This window comes from Ascidia mentula, chromosome 5, assembly GCF_947561715.1.
Source record: "Ascidia mentula chromosome 5, kaAscMent1.1, whole genome shotgun sequence".
Lineage (NCBI taxonomy): Eukaryota > Metazoa > Chordata > Ascidiacea > Phlebobranchia > Ascidiidae > Ascidia > Ascidia mentula.
In genome coordinates this window covers 19,842,318-19,863,011 of record NC_138570.1, presented here as the reverse complement: position 1 = coordinate 19,863,011, position 20,694 = coordinate 19,842,318, and the positions used below count along the sequence as shown (strand labels likewise).

General features: G+C 37.6%; 3 protein-coding genes across 3 annotated transcripts; 2 read left to right on the top strand and 1 right to left on the bottom strand.

Moving 5' to 3' along the window:
• Positions 1-4,300: 4,300 nt before the first annotated feature.
• LOC145903497 (4-galactosyl-N-acetylglucosaminide 3-alpha-L-fucosyltransferase FUT6-like) lies at positions 4,301-7,270 on the bottom strand. The gene is made up of 4 exons (XM_082991582.1): positions 7,177-7,270; positions 6,469-6,542; positions 5,481-5,591; positions 4,301-5,400 (listed from the first exon to the last, which is right to left on the bottom strand). Exons 1-4 carry the CDS (start codon positions 7,240-7,242, stop codon positions 4,674-4,676), a joined length of 978 nt encoding a protein of 325 aa, XP_082847708.1. The 5' UTR covers positions 7,243-7,270; the 3' UTR covers positions 4,301-4,673.
• A 3,090-nt stretch (positions 7,271-10,360) lies between these two features.
• Positions 10,361-16,958, top strand: LOC145903160 (uncharacterized). Its single transcript, XM_082991233.1, has 14 exons — positions 10,361-10,445; positions 10,915-11,035; positions 11,131-11,472; positions 12,038-12,232; positions 12,292-12,420; positions 12,684-12,752; positions 12,942-13,158; positions 13,524-13,790; positions 14,078-14,212; positions 14,507-14,671; positions 15,112-15,414; positions 15,800-16,149; positions 16,211-16,410; positions 16,690-16,958. The coding sequence occupies exons 1-14, from the start codon at positions 10,361-10,363 to the stop codon at positions 16,956-16,958; spliced, it is 2,847 nt and encodes a 948-aa protein (XP_082847359.1).
• A 202-nt stretch (positions 16,959-17,160) lies between these two features.
• Positions 17,161-20,602, top strand: LOC145901419 (4-hydroxy-2-oxoglutarate aldolase, mitochondrial-like). The gene is made up of 6 exons (XM_082989093.1): positions 17,161-17,599; positions 17,990-18,118; positions 18,457-18,584; positions 18,773-18,907; positions 19,361-19,594; positions 20,022-20,602. Exons 1-6 carry the CDS (start codon positions 17,365-17,367, stop codon positions 20,169-20,171), a joined length of 1,011 nt encoding a protein of 336 aa, XP_082845219.1. The 5' UTR covers positions 17,161-17,364; the 3' UTR covers positions 20,172-20,602.
• The last annotated feature ends 92 nt before the right edge of the window (positions 20,603-20,694 follow it).

Below are 20,694 nucleotides of genomic sequence, written 5' to 3'. Positions count from 1 at the left end.
TAGAAAGAGATTTTCAAAAATTTAATCCCCCAGCCTCATTTTCTGACTTTCACAAGACAATTGAATTCTATGATTTACAATCAATAATGGAATCAAAGGAGTTTGATGTGAAGCGTTTTATTTATCGCAGTACAAGTGTCTTTGTTGCTGCTCTGGGCAAAATACATGACGTTGCACCTTCTTCATCTTTTGAGAGTGTACGTGAGTTGGAGAAGAAGAATATTATCAACAAAACACAAATGGAATATATTCTGTTAGCTTTGTCTTTTGCTTGTGAAGCACGCCTTAGACTTTACACAAAAAGAAAAGGTCAGTTTGATGCAATGAATTGGTCTGAGGCATATAAAATACTTCACATGTTGGGAGACAAGAGAAGTGAAGAATTTTTTGATTCACTTTTACAATTACAATCATTGGTGAAATCAGCTTGTTCAGTAGATGAGGATCAACCCATATTTGATCTGGGAAAGTTCAACAGACTGACTATTCTCTATTGGTTAAGAAGATACAATAAAGCTATTGAAGAAGGCAAGAGGCTCCTACAGCAGTTGCCTGAGGATTTTGTTGAAGAAAGAATGTATTGTCTTCACACAATGTTTTACCTTCACTATACTCAAAAACAGTACGAAAAAGCATTACAGATCTTTGAAATTGCACAAAGACTTCCAAACTGCAGCATTACCTTGGAAAGTAAGGAAACAAGTGCTACATAGCCCTAAAAATATTAAAAAGGCAATAATTGTATGATTACCTAGTTTCTCTCTAAACGTTAATATTATAAAGTAACTTTCACAGGCAACAAAAAATACTTTTAATTATAATAAGTGCATAAGTTTTACAAAGTTAGATGCTTCTTCATAGAGACTAACTTTGTGTTTTTCAGCTGTTGCTAGGACTATTGAAAAAGCAGTACATGAAGCTCAGTATAAAGAACCGAATACTTCCCTTGAAAAGAAATACCTTGAAATGGAAATTGTTATTAGGAAGAAGATTCTGCGCCTTACTAAAAACCCAAAGATAAAAGATATAGCAAAAAAACACCAGCAAGTTTTAAAACTTGCCAATTGTTTCAAAAGGACCCAAAATCATTGCAAGGCATTGAAATATTATCAGGAATTCCTTAGCATGTATGAAAACAAATTGGTTCCTCTCAAAATACAAGTATTTGTGATGACCAAAGTTAAAATTGCTTGCTGTCAACATAAATGTGAGAACATACCAGAATCAATGTTTTATTTTGGAAGTGCTTTGGCTCATTATTCTGTCCTTTTAAAGAGACAAGAACCTTTCAAGTTAGATTACTTAGACAACATACACATTGCCAAATGCCATAAGGGACTGTGTTTGCTTCACTTTATCAAAGAAAACTACGAGTTGAGTTTATATCACTTTGAAGAAGCAAGTGCACGCTGGCGAAAAATTAACTACGAAAAATATGATAAAAAAACTAAAAACTAAAATCAGCATTGAGCTTGACAAGAAACAACATGATTCAGAAAAACTTACAAATAAACGGCAAAGAGCTAACATCAGTAGATGATATTAACAAATCTTCATACATTGCACATGTGAAACAGGCAATAAAGAGGAAGAAAACTTTACTGGAAACCACAACATCCATAGAAGAAAAGCAGTGCACAGTTTTTCATTTAGCTGAAGCCCTCGATGAAATACAGAACTACCAAGAGGCAGCAAAATATTATGATCTTTATGAAAGTATGGCACAGCAAGACTTGTTTTTGCCAAGTGATGAAAAGCTTGTAATGTGCCTTATGCGAAAAGCTGCATGTGCTTACAAGCTGCAAAAAGACGGCTTGGCATTGTCTGGCTATCTGAAAACACTGACATTCATCATAGTAACAAAGCAAAGTAAGAATTCTAATCATCAGAATCTCTGGAATTGATTCATGGCAGTATGTCACAACCAACTTGGTGAGATTTATTGGCAAAAGAACAAACTAGAAGTTTCCATGAGACATTTTGATAATTCTGTTAAACACTTACAGAAAACAAAGTTTATCAATGACACCTTGCTGAGCATGCTACTTAAAATAAACAAAAGTGAGGAGTTTGTGGATGATTTGCTTGATAACTTAAGGAATGTAGGAAATGCTTTGATTAAACAGGGACAGAATAAACTTCTTGAGGAATCCTACTTGCTGCAGCTAGATTTAGAGAAGTATAAAAAGGATAGAATGTTTTGCAGCTCCATTCAACAACTGTACAAGAAAAGAAAAGAGGAGTTGCTGCATAACTTGACAATGGTAGCAGAAACAGCTACCAAAAAGTTGGAATATTCTTACAAGCTTGCAAAACAATTCTCAAACTGGAATGAAGACAGTGAAGCCGTTCCATACTATGTACAATGTGCAGAGATAATGCAAAATAACCCAGCCATTCTTGATCACCGAAAACTGGGACAATGTAAATTAGAAATAGCTGTGGGTGACCTCTCTGACAATAGCATGGCACTTCCCTCATTGGAAGCAGCCCTGGTTCAGTTTTTGGCTCTACCAGAACATACAAGTGATGACATGGCCAGTATCGGAACATGTTACACACACATCATCCATATTTATATTCAGACAGGGAAATATGATTTATGTGTCAATTTTTTAGCAAAAGCAAATGATTTTTTTAGAAAAACAGATCATTCCGAATGGTTGATGATCTTGCAATTCCAACTCACAGAAATAAGTGATATATTGTACACCAAAAAGATTAGAAATGAAAATAGATGTAAAAAGCATATCAATTATTGCGAAACAGCTCAGACCAACCTTTCTGTATGTCTCTGCTTCTGTGAACTGAAACACCTTTTAAGTGCAGTTGAGTGGTTCAATAAAGGATTGGCTGTCTTACATAGCAATGAGAAACCTGTTCATGACTGTGACTGTGACATTGTGGCACATTGTAATTTTGGTGTGGGGAAACTTCACAGTGGTGAAAACAACCATGAGCAGTTCGTAAAACACTTTTCGGCAGCAAGTAAACAATGGATGAAAGCAAAGAATTTCGAATATTTGGATGAGCTCTATGAGATGACCAGTAAGAGTGGAAACACCCTTTTTGCACAAGGTCTTTACCACAAAGCAGCACAATGTTTGGAGATATGTTTTTCAATACTTAAACATAGACACAAAGTACATTCATTGGATGATGCTCAGTCTCTCCCTGGTGCCATTGAGTTGCCTGTCACATTAGCTTGCTGCTATTACAAATTAAAGCAAGTGAAAAATGTGAAAAAGCCACTTAAATTTACAAGAAAAGTTTTTTCCACTTCAAATGATAGGAGATGTTTGAAACTTGTTGCAAGTTGTAATGCAGTGTTGGGAGCAGCTTACCTTGCCTGGGGGGACTTTACTAATGCTTTACACCATTCTCTTGCTTGTCTCAAATTTTTGAACAAAACCAATATTTACTATCGGGCGTTTTGCTATTTTACTATTGGTCAATGTCAACTTGCAAATAGCAACAGCGTGCAAGCACTGAAAAACCTCCAATGTGCATATGAACGACTAAAAATGAAAACACCAATCAATAAAAAAGCTAAAAAATGCAAAAAGCTAGTGGGCAAACAAAGAGTTTATACCATTAGTAAAACAAGAAAGCATAAATATTGTTTTGCAGTAAAACATTGAGCGATGGACATGGATATGTACTTTTCCTTGTATTGTACTGAAACAACAATCAATGTTAGTACTTTGTCTTTGTTGTTGTCTGGCAGTGTACATGCCATTAAGTAATCAGATTTGTATTTCCAAACTTTCTTTGCTGTCGCATTCCTATGTAAATAGTAAATTATAATTGTGACTGTTCAAAATGCATGCTTGGGTAAATAATTTTTTGTGACCACCGCCTTGTGTTGTGTATCTTACATTTGCGTTTTTTTGTCATGTGTGTGTACATTACAAATTACAATTTGAATTTTAGTATTTTGCTGGTTAAACAGACTGATGGATGGTCAATAAGTAGCTAGATGTAGGTGGATGGTCATCTTGTAGGTGTGTGGTCAATATATAGGTGGATGGCCAATATGTGTCTTGATGGTCAATGAGTAGGTGGACGGTCAATAAGGGATTTTTATATGGATTGTCTAAACCTGGGCGGATGGTCAAAAAGTAGGTGGATGGTTTATAACTGGGTGGATGGTCAATGAGTAGGTGAATGTGCACAAAATATGGAAATCAGGTTTGATACAGGGCACAAAAAGTACATTTGTTCATTTCCAAACAACAACTAAATGAATGAATGCAAGTTGTTGTCTGTTAATCCATACTAGCAAACTACTCTATAATTAACACTAGAATAACGGCCATGTTTCTATTTAAGGTTGTTTTTTACATGAAACATAATAAGGCTACCATGCAACAACAGACTCAAAACTATATTTTCATATAGTTAGGTTATTGCCACTAAAGTTGCGCAAAAGACAAAGAAACCTAGTGTTGGAGCAGTGCACAGTGCAATCAGTAGTTCGCAATGTCAAATTTTTCAGCTTCATTCCCAAACTATTTAAATTTTTTCGTCTATGCAAGCGAAACAGCTGCCAAGTACAAAGGAACGTTTTTAAGCCAAAAGGCGTTACCTGATTTCCCAAAAGTAGAGTTTGCTTATCACCACTTTATTGGCAAGCACTCTTCTTGCCAAAGTGCTGAGGTGCAGCAATGTGTTTACCATCTAGATGGCCAAAGGCAAGCCCTATTCTCAGTTCCGTAAAACCAGGATTTCGGGGAAAACCGGTGATGTGATAAAGTGCTATTTACTGGAAGTAAACTATCATCAATCCCTCTTTTAAGGCCTTTTACAAATGAACACAGCCCACAGAAGTTCGTCTGCTGCTGGTAAAGTGGCATTTTTGAAATGTCCATAGTCATCCACTGGAGATACTTTTTATATTCCTCGTCGTTTCTGTTCAAGTATTCCAAATATTTTACAAGATCTTCAGGAGTTGGGAAGTCCTGAGCGTAGATGAAGGAGTTAGGAGGAGCCACAGCTTCGTAGTCAGCCTTGGGAGCGCCGAGCACAACGGGCACAGTCATGGATGCAAGGGAGTTTTGCCAAAATTTCTCAGTGATGTAATCCTTGCATCCCCAGCTGTTCTCAAACGCCAAGTAAAATTTAAACTTGGTGTTGTTGAACTCCCGTCGAACTTTGCTGCCGCTACATTTTCCACCGAATGTGAGATTGAAGCCGGCTTGCATCATTCTTGTCGCGTATCTCATTCGATCAATCGCACCTCGGTTTATGTTGCAGTTTGAAACCACCCACAAAGCAAGGTGTGTTTTCTCCTTGATGAGTGCGTCCAATTCTTCAACGTTCTTTGGTTTGCTTCCCTTGTTTATCATCAAATAAGAACTCGTTGAGCTCGCGTATGGCGACCAAACGTCAGAATTCCTCCTAGTTTTATAGAAAAGAAAATGCAATACTTTTGTCTCCTGTTTATTACAACCTTTCACACATATAAATTATTTTAATACCTGTGTGTGATGGATAGATTAAATATTCCATTCAACCGATTCATATCAAATGAATTCCTGATCGTAATCGGACTTTCCATCGCCCACCACGCGTACAAATGATTTGCAGACCTAGAAAAGTTTTTATCAACTTGTTGGCACATGGACTAAATGCAAGTTTTAACTTTATTACTTATATTCAACTTTATAATGAAACTTTTGTGTCTTAGTTTTACTGGTAATACCCCCGATTACATTACAGTTAAAATGCACCTTTAATACAATACACTCTCTTTTTTGAAACCCAGTAAAAAATGTAATCGTATCACAGCTAACCAACACCAAACAACCAATGTTTGTGTTACAGAATTGGTTGAACGTTTTTCGGATAAGCTGGTAATATTTCTTGACCTTGTAGGTCCAGGAACGAATAATTGAGATATGGCCTACTCCTCCCGGTGTCTGGATATCGTTTCTGGCGTGTAAGTCCCACTATGGACTTTTAACCGTCACTACTATTTTTAAAGCGTAATATCAATAAATTGCAGCGTTGCATAAAAAACTAAGTTATTTATTTTCACATCGCACTTTCTTCCTCCAAATTTACCACTATCGCCCATCTACCCGGCATCACCACTGCTCTAAACGAACGCAGCATTGACTTTTTTTATTCTCCTTGGTAAACTGCAGGGCCCGATTCGTTCCAATTGTATGCCCACAGGACTGCTGGTCCTGGTCACGATTGTGGCATTAATTCTACTTTTTTTGATTTGTTTCATGGCGCGCTTTTTTTGATTGTTTGTTGGAAAATAGTTTAAAATGTTTAATAAAGGTACACTGTGAAATTTGCACTGGTCTTCTTGTCAGTTCCAGGATTTCACTACAGAAGTTTATGCCATAATTTATAGCAGCTCGCTGCTTGTTTTCAACCGACAAGAAGCAACAGAAACAAGTTCGACTGGCATGAAGTTTTGTGTTGGGTTGTGACGTTTCATTTTTTCAATCTCACCTTTCTCTCGGAAGATCAGAGATGTTGAATTCACGATAATGCATCACCACCACTTTCACCCCGTCCCCTATTAACTGTGACACAAACACAGTTGAACAGGTGAAAATTATAAAGGTTAAAATTCAGCACTAAATGTTATTTTGACAAAATTCACCTTTTTATTTCAAAGCTTTTTTAAGGCAAAGCTTTTTTCTTTGACAAAAGTGGTTTTTGAGTTAAAAGTTGAAAATTGCTTCAGTTTTGTAAAGGGAGTGGAGGCAGAAAAAAACGTGATAACAAAAATAGTATTACATGTTGCGGTAGGTGGAGCTAAAGATCGGTTGGTAGCCATAAGCCCGGTTTTGGTCTGGTTGCAAATAACCAAGAAAATCCGATTGGGGTCAGTACGTGGAATAGTAATAGTGGCTACAGCTGCCTTAATGGATTGTCCCGGAGGCTGAATTCCCTTAACTAAACCACTCTCTTCTGCTGGTAAGAGTGGCAAATGTGTTACATATGTGTGTTGCAACCAGCGTATCGTCACATATTTGCACTCAGTGAAATGTTTTCTCATGAAAATTAAGTAGATACCCAATGTGCAATGGGTCGTGAGTTCAAGCCTCACCGTGAATTTTCTTATTTCGTTCAATTTGTCAAGTTGGTTTGATCTAAATTGTCCGCTATTGTAGTTTGTAAGTACGAATATATAATTACCAAAGTAATACTTACTTTGTTTCGATCGTCGGTGAGCAGGCAACCCCCACATCCGTTCAAGATCTGGTCTTTTCTTTTCATTCCGAATGGTTTATACCAAAGAAGCAGAACTGTCTGACAACAAGTGTTTGCATATCTTAATTGAAAGGTGGTTACAAATAAAAGTTATTATTTTTAGTTATTAAAAGTTAATAATTAGGTGCGGAAAACTTGGAGTGAATTAATCTGAATATAAGTTCCAAAGCCATTATGCTTTTTATTGAGCAGACGTTTCGAACACTACCGCGTTTATCACCAGTGCTAATTTGGAATGATTTGCAACAAGGTACGCGCTGAGATAGGCAATAATTACCGCAATAATATTTCCGTATTTTCACAAACCTCGATGACCCACCTGTTCCGTACCTTTGGTTTTAGTCGAAAGTTCACGGGCGTCAATACTTTCCTGCAAATGTTAACACGTGATTTAGAAAACCAACACCTCAGATGTTACATCAAGGGGGCTTCCCCTTGGGGAGCAAGCAAAATGATTGTGGATAGGAGCGGAAAATAGTTTATTGTCTTATTCAAGTATCGTACTCAACTATCCCCGTTACCATACATTAAATACTACGCAATCCAATGCTGAATTGAGGCACAAGCTGCGCAATAAAGGCACCTAAAAATGCAATACTGCGTCTAATGATATTACAAGCACTTTGCTTGCACAGCGTTACTTGTGTAACCAACCATTGCTTCTAATCATTGCTATATCTTAAAGCAAAGCTACATCTATATATATAAAAGCCTCTGCTTTACATAACGGACAGTTTATGGAGTACATTCGTACGAGGGATAATATATTTGAATACCAAAACATAAAGTCCATTATCTGCACCACAACCACAAGAAATCCAAGCCTCATACGAAGAAATGTTCAGTAAAGTCGTATTTGAAACAACTCTAATTCAATCTGGTGTTTAGTAAAAGGTCACGTGTGCGTGGATATCCGGAGGGCACGGCAGTTCACGTTTCTTGACGTGCAGACGTAAACAGAACGAGAACGTGGCCCGTGTCGTACATCAAGTGCGTGCAAGGATAAAGCTACATGTGCTGAATTTCAACCTGGTTGCGTTTACAATGGAAGATTGGCATTGACACGCGTTGTGCAATCTACGTACTTACTTCAAAAACATTAATATTATGAAAAATTGGGTGCCAAGATTGCTTTAAATAGTGTGACTACGTAAGTCAAGCTGCTGAACATTGATATAATAGTTGCACTAATGATAATCTTAGTTATGGCCTTCCCTATGTAAAGACTAAACTTTATACTGGAAGAAAAGTGCCGAAGTTTGTCTTGCAATTAAACTAGAGCTAAAAACGTCCAACTCACCTTGAAACGTGCAACTCACCTTGAAACTGCTTGAAGTATTTAAGTTATGCTCCTTTAGCTTCCTAACCATGATAGGGTACCGCACGGTGATAGAATAGTAAGCCAACGTGAACAGCATGAAAATTAACAGAAAACTCCACAGCTTGAAGGTTGCTGTGCACGTCCGCATGTTCTTACTTTATGTAGCGTTGTAACAACTTTCCAATTCCCGACTCGACTCCACTTGAAATTGGCCGCGAGGTTTTAACTTGCGAAGCAGGTTTCTTTCTTCTCGTGACGTAAGTTTGGATTCTTAACACAAAATCAGTGTTGGATTAAGGTCAAATGAAGGTCACATTTTCAAAACCAGATACCAAAAATTTTTGTACAGAAAACAAATTTTATCAGCATGCACTCAATTAAAGAAATAAACAGATCAGGTTTATTTATTTTATAAAAGTTTCGTTCTCGAAAACCTCGTTCTACATCAGAAGCTGGCTATGACGATTCCATTGATCTAAGTGTCGAAGCACTAGATGCAAAAACGCCATACAACAGAAGATATATGTTAAAACTACACGGAAACACATCTTTAACCACTTCTACACAAGCTCTTCGACACTCGGGTTTACTCGATAAACAACATTCACATCAATCACAACAGGGAAAGCCCCAGTTTCTGGAAAGTGACGTCATTTTGACAGTGGTCTGGTGAGGAATTCTTTATCTTCTGTGAAAAATGTATACGAGTCTCGCATTGTTTCAGAAAATACACAACGCGGCATTTAAAAATCAATTGCATTCAACCAACTGTCATTGCCGACAACTTTTACAAATACATAGCGTATAATTGTAAGCATTGGCTCCATCATTTTTTAACGCTGTTGATGTTTAAATTAATAGGAAGTGGATCCCACCAAACCATTAATTAAGCTCACACTGTAAGCATGTTTGTATATGGAGTAGTTACAGGTTTTTTGTAGAAATTTGTATTGCGCATGTGTGGGTGTTGGTAACGGTGATTGGAAAGCTTTTTGGGAAAGTGATAAAATAATAAAAAAACTGTATCAATTTAAAACCAAAAGCCCCTGGCAGGCTGTTGATCGCACACCGTATCAATATAATATATATTAAATTTCACAAAGCGATCTGTGGACAGCTCATAAATGGTTGAAACCCTGATTCAACTTGATTCACAGTTGGTTCGCTCCAGGTTGTTTTTGATTCACATTCTCATAAACAATTAAAATCACGTACGTGGGGTGACGTCATCACCGCGTGTTCAAAGTTAGGGTGAAAAACGAGTTAATTATAATGATGAATAATATTTGTATCATGACATCCTGTGTAGATTATTAATTGTTTTATTGTTTGGCCGGTTTGGGTCGAACACTGTGAAGTTCCGCAGTGCGTTAGTGCAATAATATACTAGTCATCATCACAAAGTGCATGTTTTCGGCTAAATTATATTTAGGAACAATCATTGACGTATAGAGAAAGTCGACCTTTTATAAGAGCGAGATTGAACCGCTTGCATTATTTGACAAAACGACAAGCGACAGTTTGCTTAAAAGCCAGCAGGATTCTTGGTGAACTGAGCATGATTTCCGTATTGATATGGCGAAAGAATTCGTTTAAAGTTCAACTAAACTGAAAGCTTTATTACATAATACCGTAAAAAACTACACCAACCACTGTTGGTTTGGGGCATATTTGTAACATTGTTTACACTTTCATTACAAACGTTTGGTGGCACTCTGTATTACCAGATTTGACTTATCAGGTTGTTTTAATGCTCACTTTCTGGAGGGTGGATAGGTTCCCAGTGTTTAGACAAATAAAACAATGCAAATCAAAACCAACGTGAGGTTGCTGCAACTTCTCCTGTTAATTGCATTATGTGGCAAATCTGCTCAACAGGCAACAATGTGTAAGTAGAAACCTACATAGAGGTCCTGTTTTCAATTTGTTTCGGTGACTACAGTAAAAACTACACAGTATTTATGTAGGCAGAAATTTCTGTACTATACACGCCTTTGAAACAAAAACTTTAGTAAAAAAAATGGAAAAGGGTTAGCAATACCAAGGACGAACGTAAGTCAAAAAGATGAATCAGGGAATTAGCGTCTGAGCCAAATTTGTATTTCCATTTTTCGTTAACTGAGCCCAAGCGAATGTTTAAGGTTGAAAATAGTTTGTTACAGTTTCATTCACAGCACCAAAGTGCTTGACTTTGCTGCATTTTTTCGGAAAATCCTGGTATAAAAGGCTTGTAACCAATGGGTTTTCGTTGCTGAGATTGTCGACCACAAGTTAAGCCGTAACAAAAGGGTCTGGTCTGGCTACGTCACTACCACCCACGCTAACCTTGCACACACAATGAATTTTTTTTGTTTCAGATTTTTATTGCAACGACGGAAATAAAGTCGATGCCGCCAGATTCTGTGATGGATCGCCGGATTGCGAGGATGGTAGCGATGAGTTGACTCACAACACAAACAACAATAATTATCACATGAAGTAAGTGCATACTTGCAAGCTAAACAGATACGTTTTACGATTTGAAAGTTTTTGTGTTAAACTCGTTGCCATTTACCCGTTGTATTCTTGTTCAGCTGCACAGTTCCCACTCACCAAAACACATGTCTGCTGCACAGAGACTATTTCTGCAACAGAACAGTCTCGTGTCAAGGTTCAACGCCTTGTGACGTAGGTTGCACGAATTATTACAAATGTCAGAACAGCAACACGTGCGTTCCACGTACAACTGTATGTGATGGTGATTCGTGCAACGGATGCCCTGAAGACGATGAATGGGAAAACGGTGCCGGGTTCAAATGTGTGAGAAACGGGAAATTTTGCCGTCTTCCCCAGCAGCTGTTATGGGACAATGTGAAGGATTGCGACGATGGACTTGATCTCTGCTACAAAAACACGTCCGCTTTTGTAGATGGAAGGTAGAAGGCTTATATATGCGTTACACGTGATATGCTGTATTTTTTAAATATTACTATAACAAGCGTTGATGCAACATTATTAGGGCAATATTTGAAATTGACGTTGAAGTTTTACATGTGTCACGCCAAAGAAGTGTTACTGGCCAGGTTTTAGTGAAGTGAAAACATTTTCATTGTACTTACAAGCAACAATTTAATTACAATCTAATACTTTTTTGCTTACTGGGTTGGCCATAAAACATCACGTTTGGTTGTGTGAGTTTTTACCAGCGTGAGTTTAACAACGACCAACTTCACACGAAGGAATTATTGTTGCAACATTTAATTCAATAATCACCCCACTAACAATTATAATATATGTGGTTAACCTGCGGTCAGTCAGGGTCACCTGCGGTCAAACGCGTTACGTTGTGAGCTTTTTAATTTATTTTACTTTGAGTTCAGCTAAAAATGTTTTAGAAAAAACAGCGGTTAAAAAAACACTGACTTTTCGCTCAAAACGCAGCGATTAGAATTGCTTGTTTTGTTTTTAGTTTTCGATAAATTTCTTTTGTACTTTTCACAGAGATATGAGGCGAGTCAACTCTGTTCTCGACACGAGTAAATGCTTCCAGTGCTTGGATGGTAAAACCGTCATTCCTCGCTCCAAGGTGTGCGACGTCATTTTTAACTGTCCCGATCTATCGGACGAATGCCTCTGCGATAAGAAAGTCCCGCGAATCTGCAACAAAATAAAAACACGAACCTTTTCTCCACAAAAGTACGACTATATTTGTATGCTGTTAATCCCAAAGCACGTGACCAGCACTTGTGTTGTAGAACCGGAGTTGGGTCATCCCCGTGTATGGTCGGGGAGATAGCCTGCAACGGCAAGAACTCATCTACTTGCGTTAAACGCTCTCAAATATGCGATGGAAAGACAAATTGCAAGAACAAGAGAGACGAATGGTGCGTTTATTTTGAACATCGTATCTGGCGATCTTTATATTCAAAAAACATTGTCCAACTAACTGTAGAAGATATACTTTGTTGAAATAGTCGTTTATCAAAATTCCCATAAGCCAGTTGGCTTGTACAACAGCTGTACGAGCAGTGCACGAACTTGTCAACCAAATTTATACTTTTATTAACCTGTGGTTTAAAGTAATATTTTACAAAGTTGTTTTACCCATTGTGAAAGCATTAGATTTTCAAAATTGAAAGTTGTTTAGGTTCAGATACTGCAGAGGAACTTTGCCATGCCGTGAGGGGACGGAAAAATTTAAGGAGCAAAAATGCAGGTGAGGTTGTAACGAACATCTAAAAAAAAATGTCTTTGTTCGTTCAGTAATTGTTTCTCTTTCTGAGACAGTGGAACGAGATATAAACTAAAGCTTTCTGGAAATAAAAAAAAATGCAAAAAGTAGTTAACACGAGTTCGAATACGTATTGAAGAAGTAAGAGTGATTGTCTCAATTGTTTCGTCACAGATGCCCGAGACCCTGTGTATCAGAAATCGGTCGGATATGTGATGAAAAAGCCGATTGTTCTCCACCGGCCAAAAAATCGGCAACCTGGGATATTCCTCCCGGTTATCCGGCGGACGAATGTCGTGCAAAGTGTGCGCCCTCGTCCGGTTTTAACTGCACCGACCCAAGTTTTACAAAACCAATCGATGCGATAAGAAGTGTCTTGTGTGAAGCTTACGTAAGTAAAGATACTGTATGTGTGATCAGGGAAACCACCTACGTACAATCCGCCGGGGTTACTCCAGGTCACTTCTGTCGTACCATAGATGATATGGTTCTTTTTGAAAATAGTTTGTTTATGTTAAATGAGAGAAAAATGTCATTAGGATTACAAAACTACAGCATATTTGCTGGATGGTGCCGATGGATCTGTCCTGTCTTGTCAGGTATCCAAATACCTCACATAGAGTGATGGGAGATCAGCGTCAAAGCGATCTTCTATTTAAAAATTACCAGAAATAATAATTTCGCCGTAAATGTCATCGTCACTTTTTTTGTCATTCATTCGTTCGAACTGAAATGTAAAAAAATCAATTTTTTAAGGATTTTTATCCGAACGGAACCCAGAAAGTTCGTCAATTTCAACTCAGCGGGAGAAGAATCTGCGACGGAATGGTGACTTGTGACGTCAATTTTGCGGATGAGCTCAATTGCCGCGGACGATTTCCATGTTTAAGTCGGAGAGCAACGTTTATTAGCATCGGCAACAGTGAAGTGTGCGACGGTTACAAGAACTGTGACGATGGGTCGGATGAAGCGGTCGAGTTGTGCACAAATAGGTTTTACTGCTCAGCACTGAGAGGAAGGAAGGTAGGAAGAAATCCACACTTTACCATGGCAGATCGCTATACTGTCCACACCCTTTGATATTGTTACTTGATCACAAAACGCTCAATATTCCCGGTGAGCTCCCTCAGTTAATCCTGTAAAGCATGTGCATAACAGTCGGTAAATTATACAATAAATGTCCTGGGTTGAGGGTACAAATCTCACAAGAAGCGAGACTGGATCCAAGCTGTCTTTGATGACATTTATACCTGATATTGAAAATTATTTTTAGCGACAATCATGGTATTGAGTTGTTTTTTTCTGCCCAGGTTTCCATCCGCAAAACCCGGGTTTGTGATTTTGTGGTAAATTGCGACAATGCGGAGGACGAGAGAAACTGCTCACTTTCCGACCAGAGGTTTTACTGCGAAGGCGGAAATCCGTTGTTTGTTAGAGGCAGAAAGGTGACAGTGGGATTAAACAGCTCAACTTTTTTCTGGCACAACTGCACCCGTGGTGAAGTTAAAACGACGAAATTTTTGTCACTTTTCAACTTAAATTACCACAATAAGTTTGCCAGGATTTTGACAAATTATGCCGCGAAAAAAAGTGCAAACATGCAGAGCATAAAAATGTACCCCCACTATAATTGTGACGTACGAGTATACTTTTTGTTACGTCATCAAAATCACAACAACAATACTTTTATACCGTGACGTCACACAGCTATATACGTCATATGCTTCGCATACTTCAAGGTGTTTAATGGAGTTGGTGATTGTGAAGATTGGAGTGACGAATGTCCGACCATGGTCGTTCCAGGCAGCGAAAACCTTCTATCTTCACGATACGAGTTGATCGGAAATCCGATACTTCGTACGGTTGTCTGGATCATGGCTGTGTTGGCTTTGGTCGGAAACACTGTGAGTTTCTTGCAAATATTTGTGGAAATAATAGAGTCCAAACTGTGACGTCATCAGTACTGTCACCTAGTTTTTATGTCCTCACGTTAAAGTATTTTTTGAGATGCAAACTTAACATCTGCTGAGCTGTGTTCTATGACGGTTGTTTGAACTTTTGACAAGAATATAAAGCGATGTACGGTGCACGATCAGCATGCCAGTATACCTTGGTTAATTCAGCGCACTATTTTATTTGCATTATACTTACTTTCACCTACTTTCATAACTATGATGTTTTCCTGAAACTCCCATGAATGCGAAGCTAAGACAACCAAAAAAACAGATGCATTTTCTATATAGGTTGGCACCAACGTACAAATAACTTTTATATTTCTATAAAGATTGCAAAATTTGCTTATATTCAGTCAAAAGTTGATAATTCGTCCACTCTTTCCTCACAGGTTGTCACTGTCGGCGAAATCAAAGCAATACGAATGTTCGTGATTCAACGCAAAAATCCCCTCCTAATCACAAATCACATGCTGGTGTTGAATCTAGCTGTGGCAGATCTCCTTATGGCGATCTACTTGTTAATGCTTGGGATAGCGGGAGCTGTATATAGTGGAAGTTATTGCTCGCAATCTCTGTCGTGGCTCACAAGTAGTTCTTGTACCACTATGGGAGTGCTGGTCGTGCTTTCAAGCGAGGCTTCTACGATGACGTTGATTCTGCTCACTTGCGTCCGACTTTTTGCGGTTACGAATGTGAGTGAGATTCTCTATTCTGAGCTCTACTGCAGTGAATATAGAAATATTAAAAATTTGCTATGAGTTTTGCAAAAACTTAATTAGTTTTGAAGGTATTTTGACAATAAACATTTTGACGAACTGTGACATTTTGGCATGTTTAGATAAGTAGAATAACGTATGGCTACGCTTAGAAAATTGCCTACAGATTTATCCGCAAATAAATTTTAGTCCTCATGAACTGAAACTTGGGGGAAAATTTTGTACTTTTTAAATTTGCCAAAGTAATGTTTTTAAAAACGTTGCTGGTTTTCAAAATCGGCCACTTCGCAACTGCCTAATAATTCGACCAAACCTTAGATTTCTCAAAAAATAGTTTCACAACATTGTGTTTATAATTTAGCCCATCAAGTCACGGACAAGCGTAACCCCACACCTAATGTTGATACCTGTCGTGTGCGCGTGGACACTGGCCTTGACCTTGGCACTGGTTCCACTTTCCCAACGGTTCGAAGACACATTCGTTGAGAGGGCGATACTCGAGGACAACCCCTTCTTCAGCAGTGCGACCGTCCACATCGAGGACGCAAAGTCTTTTGTCCAAAAACTCCCGACTTTTTCCCCACACTTTTTCAACATCACAAGTAGCGAAGCAGACATGCTCACGCACGCCACCACGTGGCACGGATTGGAAGGAGCTCTGGCAGTCGTTTGGCCCGAATCAAACTTTCTTCGTGTCGCTAAATACGTCGGGTGAGTGCGCACGTTTCAAAATGTTACAGTTTAAGATTAAATATCTTCATCAATGCAACAGGTATTACAGCGTGAACAGCGTGTGCATTTCCAAAGTGTTCGTGACGCAAAACGATCGAGCCTGGAAATATTCACTGTCCATTTCCATATTCAACTTCCTGGCATTTTCCTTCGTCGCTGGAGCTTACGTCACGATTATAATAAGAGCGAGAAAATCTTCCAAGATGAGGATGAAAAGTTCAAACACTTCAAATACTTCAGGTAAGAATCACTTTTGATCCCTTGCTTTTACTCTGTTGTTTTCAATTTGTAGCACTGCGACAACCTTTTCTTACATTAAACAATTCTATGAACAAAATCCTGAATAATTATGACTTGTCACAAAATGGACACAAACACATATTCCTGATGTTATTGTTAAGTTAGACAGCTTTATCCGCAGTCAAATAGCTACCTACATCAACCCTTGCGGATGTTGGCACTTTGTAATGTTGTGAAAAACAGTTGACTGCAAATACATCAGGAAATTTTCATCCGCAGACATTCAACGCAAAATAATTCGACTGATCGTCACCGATTTCTGTTGCTGGATTCCTCTTTCAATCATGGTGTTCGTCAACTTTAGCGGAGTTAAGATTGACAGCATCTCATACGCAGTTGCTGCCATCGTTCTTCTCCCAATCAACAGCGCCCTCAACCCCATACTCTACTCTAACAGTTTTGACACTATTTGGGGCAAAATTCTGGCGAAATTTCGTGGCAGAAAAAATGACCAAAAACAAACCTTGGTGGAGTTAACTCCTAAGTAAAGTATAGAGTCGGATGATTAATGTGTTTTTATTTGAAATGGGACAATATTATCATTTTGTATATGTATGACGTTAGTAATCCAGGTTTTTATAATGAATAAATAATAATATACCTGGATTTTGTGCTGACTCGACAAATAGAAATCAACGACACAAATTTCTTGCTTGAGGGACTTCCCCGGCTTTTTAAATGTGTAAACAATTTTGTGGACGTGACAAATGGAACGTGGATAAGCTGTGTTATTTTCACGATATCTGCGCCGAACGTGCATTAAACCACTTTTGTGATTCGGATATAAACAGGTAGTCGATATTCGTTTGCAGAAATTCGATTTGGTTTGGTGTATATTGCAACGGTTGCTGCTGTATGATCGTTTCTATCTTGTAAAATCGTGGATAAGTTGTAATGGCGAAGATAATAAACAGATTAACCAGCCTGCGTCTCGCAAACGGCTCGCAAAGAATATCGACGATTGTCCGGACAGTATTTCCAGCAACTTTCAGCAGCAGATCTCAATCAACATGTTCTGATATAAGTGGAATATTTCCGCCAATTCCGACACCTTTCGACAGAAATGGGGATATTTTTTATGATAAATTAAGAGAAAATTTGGACCAATGGAACAGCTATAACTTTAAAGGTATTAAAGCATTATTTCGTAATGATGAAGCCTTTATTAGGGTTGCTCAAGGTATTTTAAGTAAAACATTCAATCTCATTCAGTTTTGTAATAAAATGGTATTATTTCTATTCACCACTTCTTGATTTTTCTGACTAAAAAACTAGTTTAACGCAAAAAGCAGACACTTGGTAAATTTTGTAAAGGTTCATATGGTGGTCATCGATTTTAAGTGTCACAACATCCTGAAATAAGGATGGTTTCTATTGATAATGTTTGTTTTGGAAATCAGACATGGAGTATTTACAGTTAAAAATATTTGTGGTGTAATGCAAATGGAACATCTGCTCAACAATAAATTTTATTATTATTCTTTTAAATGTTTTGTTAATGCCGAAAGTGCTTCTTTAGGTTATGTTGTCCAAGGATCCAACGGGGAATACCCTTTACTCTCCACAGAAGAAAGATTGGATTTGATTCGAAAAACGAAAGATTACATTCCAGCAAATAAACTTCTTTTGGCTGGTGCTGGATGTGAATGTGAGTTTTATTAAAAATATTTAATAGGAAGGATTGTATTGAGTATATTATTGCAAACGTCCAAACTGTTTTGATTTGTGCAAAATATGAAGTAAATGTCATGCAGATTTTATTGTAACCAATGTTTGTCTGCTTTCCAGCAAGTTTTCTTCAGGTTTATGAAGCAGCAATTTACCATGTACACACAGCTTCATAAAAATGCAATAAAAACGTATGAAAAAGAGGAAAGATTATGTTGGCACTGCCAGGACAGATCTTTTAAAATTTACAATGCCTGACAGCAACAGTAGTACTATGAAGTTGAGATCGCTAAAGTATTTGTAATTTTTATTTTGCAGCAACTTCAGCCACAATTGAGATGTCGAACAAAATGGCTGATTGTGGTGCTGACGCTGTGTTGATTGTCACTCCTGGATATTACAAAAATCAAATGGGCCACAGGGCGCTTCTGGATCACTACACACAGGCAAAAGCATTAACCATTTAAGATGTTGCAACTATCGTACATATGCCAATAAAAAAAAAACCATCAGATTAGTTTAAAAACAGATAATGCAATATGATTGTGTAATAAAAATCCCAAAACATAAGATTAGCTGCACTCATATGGTATTTGTTCACAACAATCCCTTATCTGTCTTCACCTTTTGACAGGTTGCGGATTCAAGCAAAGTTCCTGTTATCTTGTACAATGTACCAGCAAACACTGGGGTCATTATTCCTGTTAAAACTATCGTCTACCTCTCTTCCCATCCAAATATCATTGGAATTAAAGACAGTGGAGGGGATGTAAGTATTCTACATGTGTTATTTTGGGCTCAAATTCACATCGACTTGTAAAGTTTCATCAGCTAGTATCAGTAGCACTTAACTAGCAGGTAAACTAGCCAGGCTTTTTTTCCTTCCAAATGTGTTTTTGTTACCACACTTTGGCTGAAATTCTAAAAAATAGCTTGACTTACAAGTCCAAATTTTTGACAAAAGATTTTTGTGAAAACAGATATTTTTATAACTGGCTTGTGATAATTTGTTGCTGATTCTGCCAGGCATACTACTTAGTAACTAAAAGCTCTTCTGGCAAAAACAATCAAGTTTTTCTTTGCCAGAAGAGCTTTTAATTTTCGATAAAAGATTTTTGTGTTGTAATAGATGTTTTAAAAACTAGCTTGTGGTAGTTTGTCTGATATTTGTTCAATTTAGATGTGATTTGACAATTGCATTTGTACGATAATGTATTTGCAGATCAGCAGAATTGGTCGCATTATTCATGAAACAAAGGACAGCAAGAACTTTCAAATACTGGCTGGATCAGCAGGTTTTCTGAGAGCCAGCTACGCACTCGGTGCGGTTGGAGGAGTTTGTGCCCTTGCCAACGTCCTTGGTGGTGATGTTTGCCTGCTCGATCAACTGTGTCGGGAAGAAAAGTGGTCAGAGGCCAAATACCTGCAGCATCGTCTCATTGCTCCAAATGCAGCGGTATTAACCTGTGTTGTAGAATAAAGACAGTATTGTTCTGCGTAGATACTTATGTTATGTTTAGACAGTAACGTTATGCCGCCCAATAACAGCATGCAATATTTTTATTTAAAACTTGATTTTTTGCTATTTAACAAGGGTTGCTGGCAGAAACAAGGAAACCAAATCGAGATAACTCCTGATCAAATGTATAAAGATGACGATTTTTTTTATTCATATTTGTCAAAAAAACAGTTCCACAATTAATAACAGTGTTTGACATATTTCAACTTTAGTTAAATTTAATCTTGCATTATATTCACTGGTGATTGTTTCATGCTTGAATCACAATACTTGAATTAAGTCCAGCAAATACCAACTATTAACCTGGTTTTTATACAATATTAAATATTTAATAAAACTAAAGCAGATTTATTTGTGCCTTTAGATTACTGCAGAGTATGGAGTTCCAGGATTGAAAGCAGCCATGGAGTGGTATGGGTATTATGGGGGAACTCCCAGGCCCCCATTACAGGCACTTAATCCTGATGAGGCCGAAAAGATAAAGAGGATTTTTGAAAAGAATGGATTTTTGTAGTTTGGCAATAAAGTCATTGTGAAATGTTTGTCACAATTTTAACAAGGTGTTGAATTTAAGATTGTGGTTTCACTGAGTACAGCATACCATGAAGTTCCAAGTGTTGCAAAAAAAAACAATTGTTTTTTACTCAGTTATATTGTTGCTTTGTGTGATAGGAGACTGCTAAAAACAGCTTTTATTAGCGACGTTTTTACAATTATCTGTCAAAAAATTAACGCAGTAAATGAAATGGACACCCATTAAATATCTGATGTTGTTTGTACATTATTTTTATTGCTAACATTCACATCAACGTTGCATCCATCAGCAAAATGTCGTAACATGTATGTATATTTTTTTGGTGAATGTCATAAATGATTTTTTTGTGTGCTTTTGCCATCAAATCATTTTTGTTTGAATAAAGTAGCAAAATGCTGACCATTACTAAATTACCCAAAAGTCACTCAGGGTCCATTGCAATCGAGTGTACAGCTTGGATGTGTTAACTTTTCATTGACTTGCAATTGAATTTTATAATTTG

What these genes read in the sequence shown, in the direction of transcription:
- LOC145903497 (XM_082991582.1), bottom strand. Translation starts at nt 7,242, where the DNA reads ATGAAAAGAAAAGACCAGATCTTGAACGGATGTGGGGGTTGCCTGCTC. An exon ending in TCACCGACGATCGAAACAAA is followed by an intron (nt 6,543 to 7,176) that starts GTAAGTATTACT and finishes TTTGTGTCACAG; the next exon opens with TTAATAGGGGACGGGGTGAA. An exon ending in TCTGATCTTCCGAGAGAAAG is followed by an intron (nt 5,592 to 6,468) that starts GTGAGATTGAAA and finishes AAACTTTTCTAG; the next exon opens with GTCTGCAAATCATTTGTACG.
- LOC145903160 (XM_082991233.1), top strand. Translation starts at nt 10,361, where the DNA reads ATGCAAATCAAAACCAACGTGAGGTTGCTGCAACTTCTCCTGTTAATT. An exon ending in TGCTCAACAGGCAACAATGT is followed by an intron (nt 10,446 to 10,914) that starts GTAAGTAGAAAC and finishes TTTTTGTTTCAG; the next exon opens with ATTTTTATTGCAACGACGGA. An exon ending in GACTTTTTGCGGTTACGAAT is followed by an intron (nt 15,415 to 15,799) that starts GTGAGTGAGATT and finishes TTTATAATTTAG; the next exon opens with CCCATCAAGTCACGGACAAG.
- LOC145901419 (XM_082989093.1), top strand. Translation starts at nt 17,365, where the DNA reads ATGGCGAAGATAATAAACAGATTAACCAGCCTGCGTCTCGCAAACGGC. An exon ending in TTAAAGACAGTGGAGGGGAT is followed by an intron (nt 18,908 to 19,360) that starts GTAAGTATTCTA and finishes ATGTATTTGCAG; the next exon opens with ATCAGCAGAATTGGTCGCAT. An exon ending in TCATTGCTCCAAATGCAGCG is followed by an intron (nt 19,595 to 20,021) that starts GTATTAACCTGT and finishes TTGTGCCTTTAG; the next exon opens with ATTACTGCAGAGTATGGAGT.